General features: G+C 42.9%; 1 protein-coding gene across 1 annotated transcript; it reads left to right on the plus strand.

The window, feature by feature from the left end:
* Positions 1–8,097: 8,097 nt before the first annotated feature.
* Positions 8,098–8,601, plus strand: LOC144850997 (uncharacterized). Its single transcript, XM_078708521.1, has one exon. The coding sequence runs from the start codon at positions 8,098–8,100 to the stop codon at positions 8,599–8,601; it is 504 nt and encodes a 167-aa protein (XP_078564647.1).
* The last annotated feature ends 3,929 nt before the right edge of the window (positions 8,602–12,530 follow it).

Genomic DNA, 12,530 nt, shown 5'->3' on the forward strand with positions numbered 1-12,530 from the left:
AACAGCATATTGAGACACATGGCGTGGCATAATTTTATAATTCTGAAATATAAATGTTATGTATCTATATATAAATTATGGTTAATTCTGACATAGGCGAGCACAATGGAAAAACTTCGGGACAAATCTCCGCCTTTGTTACCTACCTTATCTATCTCAGATTTACGGCGAAACGTAGATTTGATAACATTAGTTTTCACTATTACGATATTGTTCCATATTTCTATCTTAGGAAGATATTATAAAGGGTTTTGAAACAAAATTTCTGATTTCATCGGTAGATTTTCAACTGTGCGCACTAGAAGTAATTTCCGGGTTCACGGTGAGTCCATGGGTTCGCCTTGCAACTACCTGGTTTGCCGTTGGTGGCGATAGCCATTTTATTTTTTTGTTTATTTTCGGACCGCCCGTGTGAAGGTGCAGTAACGAAATAAAAATTATATTGCAAATTAATAAAGACGAAATTAAATATACGCCATAAAGCATCCGAGTATATTGTGGGGAATAGTATATAAAATTACAATAATTATACCAATTAGGATGGTATTTATTTGAATAAACGCCGAACACCTTCCCAATAAAACATCACTTAGAATAATAATCGCATTTTGTATAACACAATAATACTATTTGTAGTAGAATTCATCGGATTGTTATCTACAATTTAACAAGCATTTGTTATTCTTTTTTACCACTTTTCATATCTATTCTATTATCTAGTCTATCTATCTAGGATTTTATTTGATTATAAATGTTACCATATTATTAAAAGTAAAAAATTTCCCTCGAATAAGCACCTCCCTCAAATGAACTCCGCCTCCCCACCTCCGCCATACAAGGGCCCTACCAAACAATAAACACTATACTTTAAAAGACACTGTGAAACAGAGTAGGTTTAGTTTTACGAATATCAAGCATTTCAATAATGATAAAAAACCGACAGAAAACGTCCAAGCCAGAACGACCTTCTAAAACCTTTTTACCCGAGTCATTATCATTCCGAGAACCATCGTCTACACGTCCGAAGCAAGCTTACCCTTTAGTTATTTTTAAATTTTGAGTTTTAAGTTGTTTTTTTTTGTATATACAAATTATTGTTATAAGCTTTAATATATTGTCTTTACTTTTTTTTAAATTGTTTTTAACATTGTTGATGTATTTTAACTGCAATGTATAAACAAAGATTTTCTGATTTGTATATTTAAATTAGCCAATAAAGGATGAATTGAATTGAAAAAAACCCCACAAACTCGATCCATACAGGTAGTTTAAAGCAAATAAAAGAGTCCGCTGGCGGGGCTACGTAAACAAGAATGCAACATTTTAATTGTGAATGGAGGAGCATGAGTGATGTGTGCTTTTATCATTATATTTGATTATAAATACCGAAAAACCATCGACAGTCTAAAAACACAACAACGGATCAGAATGATTTCGAAATTGCACTGTTTCGATAAAAATGTTGTTTCTGTCAACAATGGAACAATACATAGTGTTTACTTAATAGTTTCAATAAATATGTAGTAGTACAGATTACACAAACCAACAGTGGTGTTGGTAGTCTATGAGTGCCGCTTACCTGGATAAACCAACATAAGCCTCTCTCTCCGACGAGAGGTAAACATTACGAAAAGAAGAACATTAATAACATTAATTTTCCCACACCCCCGTCGGATAATGGACCAGTCCGCCACCAGTACGCCCTCAAGTGAGACACGCCCACTTATCATCGTCATCATTTCTCAAGACCACTTGCCTGAGGGGACGGTAGGGAGGGCGTTTATCCAGGTAAGCGGCACTCATAGACTACCAACACCACTGTTGGTTTGTGTAGTCTATATCGTGCCTAGCTTACCTGGATAAACCAACATAAGCCAGTGTAGCACCGGACTAGAGTCTAGTCGGAGGCGGGAGGCAAGGTAAACATTCTTATACGTACCTAGTGTCTGGGCTTCAAGATTGAAGCCGCCACCGAAGACTGGTGAGTGGAGGTATCCGACAGGTAGTGGGATGTGAAGGTGGACTGCGATCGCCACCATGCCGCTTGCAGGATGTCAGGGAGAGGCACCCCAGCAAACAGCGCCCATGAAGCGGCTATGCCACGCACTTGGTGCATATGTGCCGGAGGAGGCGTATTTGTGGAGTCGTAGCCAGCCCGGATGGCTGCCACGACCCAGTTTGCAAGTGTCGACCGCGCAGCCGGTCGAAAAGGTGACACTGTCGATATGAACAGGTGTGACGCTGAGACCCGAATGGACTCTGTGCGTTTGATGTAGAACTTTAGTGCTCGCACTGGGCACCAAAGTTTGTCTTCCTCAACCCCTGAATAAGCAGCAATGGTGGGAACAAACACAGTCGGCGGCGAGAAGTTCAATGTCTGAGATTTTGCAAGAAAATCTTTCCTAAACACTAGCCGAGCGCCACCCCGTTCAAACCTGACGTGCCCTGGCTCCAGAGATAGAGCGTGCAGTTCACCTCTGCGCTTGCACGAGGCTAGTGCAATCAAAAAGGCAGTTTTGAGAGACAGGTTGTAAAGCGATGCCCTACTCAGGGGCTCGAAGGGTGGGCGCATAAGAGCGGCTAGGACGACATTGACGTCCCAACGTGGAATCAAGGCCTTAGTAGGAGGCCGTTCTCGAAACATCCCGCGAAGCAAACTTGAAATTGCAGGGGATGAAGAGATGGTCGAGCCGTCTTTAAAGGTCGGAATTACTGCACCCAAGGCAGACCGATAGCCGGATACGGTGCGAACCTGCAGACCTGACTCAAACAGGTAATGCAGAAAGGCGCAGACCTGGCCTAAAGTCACTTTCATAGGGTTAGTCTTTTGGCGCTTGCACCATTTGAAAAAATGCTTTAATCGGCTATTGTAGACAGCAAGAGTGGATTCCCGTCGGGATTTCGCCGCGAGGGCGGCCGGGCCATCTGGAATGCCTGAGTCTCTGAAGCGATCCCTGACAATGGCCATACAGTCAGGTCGAGGGATTTGAGGTTCGGTAGGGCAAACCGAGCTCGGCCCTGCATCAGCAAGTCCTTCCGTATCGGAAGACGTAACGGCTGATCGTACAGAAGGCTTAGTAGCAGTGGAAACCACGGCTGCCTGGGCCAATATGGCGCTATTAGTAGGACTCGGCATTGATGGCGCTGAATGTGCGTCAGGACCAGTGGTAGTATTGAAATCGGTGGAAAAGCATATGCCCAAAGGTTGTCCCATGGTATGGACAGGGCATCCACCGCCCACGCATGTGCATCCCGGTATCGACTGCAAAACGTCGGGAGCTGCGTGTTGCCTGACGTCGCAAACAGATCTACATGGGGCCGCCCAAAGTGGTTGAATATTTGGGTGGCGATTATTGGAAGGAGACGCCATTCCGTAGGACGTAAAAATGGGCGGGACAGTGCGTCCGCCACTATGTTCAGACGGCCCGCAATGTGGGCCGCTGATAGTTGGATGTTGTGTTTTATACACCACATTAGCAACGTCCACGTGTGGCAACATAGCGTGGGAGACCGTGTGCCCCCTTGCCTGTTTATGTATGCCACGACGGTTGTGTTGTCGGAATTGACGAGAACATGGCGATTTGCCAGATGGGGAAGAAGAGCCTCCAACGAGCGCTCGACTGCCCAAAGTTCGAGCAGGTTGATGTGGGCGCGCGTCTCCTCGGGCGACCAAAGGCCGGAGACGCGAATGTCTGGAGACGGTATGTGACCGCCCCAGCCTACTTCGGATGCGTCCGTTTCCACACGGACCTCCGGAATTGACCTTTGTATAGGTGTGCCCACAAGTAACCTGTCTTCCACTAGCCACCATTCGAGATGCGAGATAATGAACGCATTCGTTGGAACCACTTTGTATAGAGGGTCCGATTTCGGGCGGTACGCTGCCAGAAGGTGCAGATGTAGAGGCCGCATCCTTAACCGGCAGAACGGAACGAGGGCGACGAAGCTGGCCAGTGACCCTAAGGTGCGTAGCCAGTCGTACGCCGTCGGAGCCTGAGCATTGATAAGATGTAGCACTGCAGTTCTTGCCTTGGCCACACGCTCGATGGATGGGCACGCACGGCCCGTAACCAAATTTATTTGGGCTCCGAGATACAGAGGGTTCTGAGAGGGAAGAAGACATGACTTCTCCTCGTTTATTATGAACCCTGCTTGTTCCGTCACGAGGCGGACAAAGGATAAGCTGCTTAACAGCTGGTCCCTGGACTGGGCCACGATCAACCAATCGTCTAAGTACATGAAAATTCTGATGCCGTGTTGATGAAAGAACGCCGCCAGGGTTCTCACTAGACGAGTAAACACTCGTGGGGCCGTTGAGAGGCCGAACGGCAGAGCAACGAATTGGTATACCTGATCGTGAATGCGGAAGCGCAGCCAACTCTGGTGTTCTTGCGCAATAGGCACGTGAAAGTAGGCGTCTTTCAAGTCTATTGTGGCTGCCCAGTCCCCTCGTCTTAGCCCCAACAGGATAGATGAGATAGTCTCCATCCTGAACCTGCGGGGCCGGATGTACCGCTTGTTCAGACTTTTGAGGTTTAGGATGGGTCGCCAGTCGCCAGATTTTTTCTGGGCGAGGAAAACGGTGGATTCGTGTCCCGGGATCGTAAGGTGTTCTTTTTGAACGTGCACTACGGCTCCTTTCTGGAGCAGTGCTTCGAGGCCCGTCATGAGCGCTTGACTCTTTTTCGGCTCTGACGGAATCCTCGTGTGTCGGGCACCTCCGCTCATTGGAGGGCTCGAAAATTCGATACGATACCCGTGTGTCACGGTGGAGAGTACCCATCTGTCTTTTGTGAGGGTCTCCCAAACCCGTGAAAACCGTTTTAAGCGACCCCCCACCTGCCCGCCCTCGCCTGGAGGGACGGGCGTCCCCGGGCCGTCACCGGCGCTTCACATTATAATAGCGGCGACCACCCCTGTGGGTGGCGCCTCTGCCACCCCTATTTCGCATTCCGCGAGGGGGGTGTGAAGCCTGTCTGGATGTAGAAGCCTGATCTCTTAGCGCAGGCTGAGCCGGTGGCGGCGGGGGAGGCTGCATCTGCTGAGGAGCAGCGGGGACAGGCGGCGGTCGTGCGGCTGTCCTTGGGCGCGAATTGCTGGCCCGGCGTTTTTGCGGGAAGCGCGATCTCGTTTCCCGACGAGCTTCCCTCTCACGAGCCCATTTATCCTCCTTTTGCGAGAAAGAGCCAAAGAACAAGTCCCGCGCCCCGAAGGAGTCAGATGTAGTAAATCTACGGAAATCGGTCGGTGCGATGTCAGTTGCACCCAAGACGTTAATACGACGGGCCGCGGCCGCAGATAAGGAGATCGTTGCCTGTTGATCAACAACCAGGCCCATGATCTGTTGTAGTAAAGCTATCACGTCCGAATCGCCCTGGGGCGGATGTTCTGGATCAGCCAGAAAGGATAGCAAGTACCCGGCCATAGAGGCGGCTCTAAGCGTCTCGCGTGCGGCCCTGTCGACGGACGTGAGGACGTCCTCCGTCCGGGATTCCGAAGGCTTCAAATAGTTAGTCCTGGACGGGTCCAGATTCTGGTCCTCGCGGACCCGCTCCTTCGCTGACTCCGGGACGCTCGGCGCCGCGATGTACAGATCAAATTGTTTCTGCGGCACCGGAAAAGCCGATGATAGGTTATAAGGCATAGGCCTACGTATCTTGGGCTCCTTAGCGATCAGCTCTACCCGTTCCACAAGTTCCGGGTCGAGAGGCGTAACCGGGCACGATGACACCTTCTTAAAGGGCGTGCGCACGCCAAAAGTAGAATACCGCTTAGATGAAGGAGTATGCTTGGGCTCACGATACGTGAAATCGACGCCGAGAAAGGACAGCACGTCGGGGACCGTCCGCATTACTAGCGCCTGCAGACCTTCCTCCCCTGGCCCGGCCTGCTCTCTTAAGCTATCTCTATCATCGTCAGAGAGCGAGACCATCGTCCTGTCACTATCGTAGTCCCTTTGCTGGACGGACGAACCATCGAAAAACGAGGTCTGCTGTGGGCCAACATCAATGTATGGAATATGGGGAGGAGGTCTATTCTGAGAGGGTACCTCAGGCTCATCCCTCGGCAGAGCTCTCACGGCTGCAACAATGGCTTGCAGTAGCGCCGGGGAAACCTCATTCACCCCCGGGACCGCAGAGGCCGCAGCCGAGGCAGGCATATCTGGAAGACTAACTTCCGGCGCAGCGGCAGGAGGGCCTGCCGTATCGGCGGTACTCACCTCCGGGGGTGGTACAGTTTCCGTGCGCTCTCTAGGCTTAGGGAGCGATTTAAACTTGGACGGTGTCCAGCGGACACAAACATCGCACGGCGACAACTCGGAACACGTGCGGCAATTTATGCACTCCAAGTGGCGGTCCCACTTCACGGTAGAGCGGGGACCCCTACATTTAACACACTCCTGCTTAGGCATGGCGAACTAGCAACCTACTTCTACCCACTACCTAATCAAACCACAAAGATGTTCCAGTATTTCTATCCAGGTGGTACCCTGGATAACGGCTTACAACGCTATTAATTTTAACTCTTGGCAACTAGCCAAGAGTAACGATTTTAAACGTATCAAATTACAAGATAACGATCTAGCTACAAAGTGCTACACGTAATGTGATACTACACTTAGCTTCGTTTTCTTTCTATTCTTCTCTTCTAGTCTACTGTAAGTCTTTATTGTTAATTCCTCAGGAATTCCAGGAATGTATTCCAAAGACGTTCGTACACAACGACGTTACGAAAAGAAAATGATGACGATGATAAGTGGGCGTGTCTCACTTGAGGGCGTACTGGTGGCGGACTGGTCCATTATCCGACGGGGGTGTGGGAAAATTAATGTTATTAATGTTCTTCTTTTCGTAATGTTTACCTCTCGTCGGAGAGAGAGGCTTATGTTGGTTTATCCAGGTAAGCTAGGCACGATATAGACTTAAAGAAGATAAACCGCTGTTTTCATTAATATGCAAGAAACGATACTGAAAATATATATATTTTTAAATTATTTATTTCTTCTTTTAATACCGAGTCTTCAGTACGAGACTGTTTTCCCAGAGGACCCAGGACAATGGATCAGCACCTTCTGGAAAATAATAATGTAGTAATTGATTTATCGTGCACTTACAGACGGCGCACTAGGTTGTTTTTTTTTCCGTGCCTGATTATTTATTGGTCAGTGCCCCCAACCCCATTTCTACATTTGAGCGCGGTGACGTTTGAATTGAATAGAACCATTACATTGAAAAACATGTTCAATGTAGACACAATCAAGCAATGGAATTGTACAGTGTAATAATTAGGCCTACTTCTTGTTTATAAAAAAAAAATTGCTAATGACATGAGTGACGTTGACGTAGAAAAATGGCCGAGAATTACCGAACGCAACATTCGGCAGTTGCAAAGAAATTTGTCTAAAAACACATTTGTCGTACAAATTTGCTGTTTTAATATAGACTAATGGATAAAAAGGGGATTAAAAGGTGTCCCAGCTCGAACGGCGCTAGTATCGAACTTGCGGTTTAGGAGGAGATAAAGGAAAACATTTTGGTCTAGTGCTATTATCCATAGAATATAATAGAAGATGAATGAAAGTGAAAAATTGCAGAACTTTTGTAAGTAGTAATACGTCCTACCCAATAAAAAAAATTCTTAATTGGATCATATTATTATTATATGATTTACATGGGGAGAATATTATCATGAGTTAAAATGTAATGTATACTGAATAGTCAATCAAAGAATGAACATCCTTTCAATACAACGCCATACAAAACATTCACAAACCTATAACTGTTTTAAAACAACTTACACCTTTCTTAAATAATCATGTATAATGTGTAAATCTGTGGATTGTGTCATTGGTGCGTCAAAGTTTCTTACCAGCTCTAGCTTACCAGCACCCCAACTGGAGGAATGGGAAATGTTCTACCACATAAAACAAGGCCAACAGCCATAAGTCGCGTGCTAAAACGCATAGTGATACCAGACCGACCGACCGACATAGTGAACTAAAGAGTCGCGTGGACTATAGAGTCGCGTCCACGCGACTAAAAAGTTAAAGTTTCAAAATCTACTGGACCTGATAATGTGCCCAACAAGATTATCCAAATGTTTGCACGTGAATTGAGTTTCCCATTAACAAACATTGTAAATGCTTCCTTTAGGCAATCTTGTGTACCTCGGCAATGGAAAGACGCCATAGTGTGTCCTATTCCAAAAGAGTACCCGATTAAACACGATAAACTAAGACCAGTTTCTTTGACTTCACAGTTTGCCAAAGTATCTGAAGGAATTGTATACAACCTCTTGTTAAACGATGTTGGATCGAATATGGACACTAGCCAGTATGGGTGTATGAAAGGATGCTCTACATCCCATTATCTAATTGACATGCTCAACCTTCTTTATAAAGGAACTGACAAGCCGCGCAAAACAGGACGCTTAGTTATAACAGATTTCGCTAAAGCATTTGATGGCGTTGACCATACAGTTGCAGCAAGAAATCTCATTGCACTTGGTGCCAAATCCTGGATTGTTGATTGGATATGTAACTTTTTCTCTGGAAGGCGCCAAAGAGTCAAGTGCCGCAAGGTACTAAGCAAAGTCAAATAAGTATATAATTATATATAGTTTGATTTTGAATTGTAAATAGGAAGTAACCAACTTCACATACATAAATATTGAGCCATAAAATCAAAAGTCTCAAAATTCCCAGAAACATCACCGTCAGAACAACAACTAATAGCAGTAAGTTCTATGACTTTTATATTTAAAAAACAAATGCGGTTGTGTAATACTAATAGGCATATTATAATTAATTAAGGTAAAATAATACATTAGCATTTTCTTTTAATTATTATTCAAACTGCAGTAATTGTTTGTAAAGGGATGACAATGAGGTTTCAACTTTTGTCTGTGGTGGTAATATTAAGTCTTGCTGCAAGGGGTAAGTTATTTTCATTCATTTCAGTCAAACACACATTACATGGTTTGAAATTGTAGGCAGGTTGGTACAATCAAAAGCAAATTCTAGGTTTTCTAAAGTTCGTTAAATTGTTGAAAATTGGTTAAAATTAATTAAAACGCTCGAAAAGATGTTAAAAACAAACTAATTGGTGTTTATAGTGCAGAAAAGAGATCCTTATTTTATTTGTTTTCCATCTCGGATAAGCTACGGATCGGGACAAATTAGCCCTACTTTACAAACATTTAACCAACAAATAAACCACCAACAACTAGGCCTACGTCCTGTTAAGGCAACTTGCTTGTACAGGCAGATTGTGTGTTTCGAATGTGAGAGAAAGTGTCTCAAATGATAGAAAGCGAGTTATGATACAAAGCCACCTTGAGCGCACACCATCGTGTACTGTCTGTATTTATTAATTATACACGCAACGTGTTGATTTGGGAGGCCAATGAGTGAATTAAATCGGTTATTTGTCGTCCGCTCACTCAAAATATTCAATACCCGGTATAAACTCATATGTGCCAAAATGTTATATATTTAATTTCATCATATGGTCTGTTTCTGCTCAAAAAATAAAAATAATCGATATTTCCTAAGTACCACAAACCACAGAATTGACCGCGTTGCAACTGAACATTTTCTTCGACGTTAATCGGTTATTTGGTAATCACGTCATCCATACCCACAGCGATGTTCAAGTTATGGAAGGAGGTCGATGAGAGTTGGTTTGTTCCATCCTATCGCTTCTTAAAACTCTCGTATGGATTTAATATGTAGGATTAAAAATTGAACTCTTACGTAAAGCTATATTATTAGTAAATAAACATCTAGGCCGTACCACATACAACATGATGTTATATTAATAAGGAAGGGCACGTGGTGAGAAAAATTCGTTTCGTTGGTTCTACTCAGGGCCTAGCTAGGCTATATATTTCCACCGGCCTAAAAAAGGACATGCAAAACATCGGTAGCCTGGACTGGTGGAATGTAACAGTGTACTTGTAGCTCAGAATCCTGGAGTCTCTCGGTATAATTCTCCCCCACAAAATAATAACAATAAATGTTTCACATTTTCGTCGATCGCGCAAATAAACAACATGCTGAATGAGGGTTGCCATACTCTAGAGGTCAAAGTGTGGTCAATAATCGCTATTTGTGTTGCAGCTCCGCAAGTAATCGGTTAAAACAAGAAATAATCGATTAAAACACGCAATGGATGTTTTTAATCGGTTATTTTTTAATCGGTTTTTCATTTTGCACCGTTTCTGCTGCCCAAAAATAATCGATTGAAAAAATAAACGGTTAATAATCATTATTTCTGCTCAGCAGAAACAGGCCCATAGAACTAGCTTCTATTAATACAAACTACTCTTTGTTTCAGGCAACTGCATTCGTTGTTATTCGTGTACTCCATTAGATAAAGGATGCAATGATCCATTTGACAGTTCAGTGGTCGGCAGCGTGGAATGCACCACATTATACGCCGTGTCCGGATATGGTGAAAGATGTTATGTAAGTTATCTCTGGTCTACCTCAACAGAAACAATAACAACCAAAGGTTTATAATTGAAACAAGTATAATCATACCGTACAGCAGCAATGAAAATAACACATTTTTTCTCCAATAATAACAAATGATATAAGTGTTGTGAAAGTAACTTTTACGCAAATGTAATGACGTAGGCGCAACGCGAACGAGTTGACCAATCACAAGCAACAGTTCGGATGACATCGCGTCGTGATTGTTGCGCTTACGTCGTCCTTGTGTTGTGTCCAAGTGGGAACGAAGCTCTTTGATGATAGTGGTACTGACGTCACAATACGTTGTGTTGTTGCTGCTGATTTTCGTCCTGATGAACGCTTTCATGATGACGACGACGCACACTGAATACTTTAACATAATATCATATAGCGTTTGAAAAACTGTGCTAGTGACAACTTTACGGTAGGGGCCTAGTCGCGCCTACAAGCGAATGAAAATTACTGGTTTTTTTATAGAAAAAAACATCAACCGGCACTAGCAAAACTATCACTATTCGTGGATGTGGTTCATTTACAGACAGCTGTGAAGATGAAAAAGGGATAGATGACTGCTACTACAGTTGTCAGACGGACTACTGCAATGGAGCGACATTCATCACCAGCAGCGTTGTCCTCTTGATGACGTATGCACTTACGTACTTTATCATATTTTATTAATCTAAACATTAATCTTATCAAGGAATATTAAGATTTTTATACTCTTTTTCCTGGTCTTATTATACTTAGAGGTTCTATACACGATTTAGCTTAATATTCTTAACAATAACAGCATATTGAGACACATGGCGTGTCATACCTAAACTCGATCCATACAGGTAGTTTAAAACAAATCAAAGCGTCCGCTGGTGGAGCTACGTAAACAAGAATGCAACATTTTAATTGTGAATATATTGTGTTTATAAATATTGATTATAAATTAATACCGAAAAAACATCGACAGTCTACAACAACACAACAACGGATCAAAATTATTTCAAAATTGCACTGTTTCGATAAAAAAGTTTTTGTGTCAACAATGGAACAATACATAGTTTTTACTTAATAGTTTCTATGTAGTAGTACAGATTTTAAAGATGTATTGTCCCCCCAAAACATGAACATGAAGATTAATTAAATCAGACTTTCAATAGGTTATTTTGTAGTTTTAATAAAATTAATCACTTCCATAGAAAAAATACAAAATGACAAAAAAATGGTTAAATTCAATAAAAAACCCATTGGCTGGCAGCCAATTTGAATATTTTTTTGCTTTAAATTAGATTTTTTCAGGTAAATAATTTTGTTTTCGATCCACTTTTTGGTAAAAGTGGATTTTTTTTAATGATATTAAAATGGCATTCAACAACAAACAAATATTATTTATCGACCAGCTAAATATACAGTATTTTAGAAAAGTATACAAGTCGACATTACAACTACAACTAAATTATAAAAGGTTCACATATTATCTCATGACCTATTAACATTATACTTTATATATTCGGAATAAAAGTAAACAAGAAACGATACTGAAAACAATTGTTTTTTATTTTTATATCCAATTAAAAATGTTTTCGTTCACAATAATTTGTTAGTCAAACCGTTTACAGTATTTAGGCCTATGTTTCATAACGGTTTTACTGCTTTATCCATGAAAGTACATTGTAAAGTTTTTGGTTGCACAACGGCAAACGAGTTAACCAATCACAGCAGCGACAGAGTTCAGACGATCCATCGCGTTGTGATTGGTCAGCTACTCACTTGCGTTGTGAATACGTCCTTGCGTTGGGTCCTAGTGGGAACCAAGCTTTACGTAACTCTTTATGTTGTTCCCAAATCATAATAATCGAGCCGTTTTGGTTTCTTCTAAAATTCAGATTGCTGTATTAATTCCAACTACCCACTATATACTTTAGAGTATACAGCTATCCTCTGAAGCTCTATCTACATAATATATGGGCACATCACATTTGTTGTGACATCAAGTTTGATAGTGTAGACAGAGCTTTAGATAAGATAGTTGTAGACTCTAAAGTATACTGGTAATGTAATA

Source organism: Antedon bifida, chromosome 8 (genome assembly GCF_963402885.1).
Source record: "Antedon bifida chromosome 8, ecAntBifi1.1, whole genome shotgun sequence".
In the NCBI taxonomy this organism is placed as follows: domain Eukaryota; kingdom Metazoa; phylum Echinodermata; class Crinoidea; order Comatulida; family Antedonidae; genus Antedon; species Antedon bifida.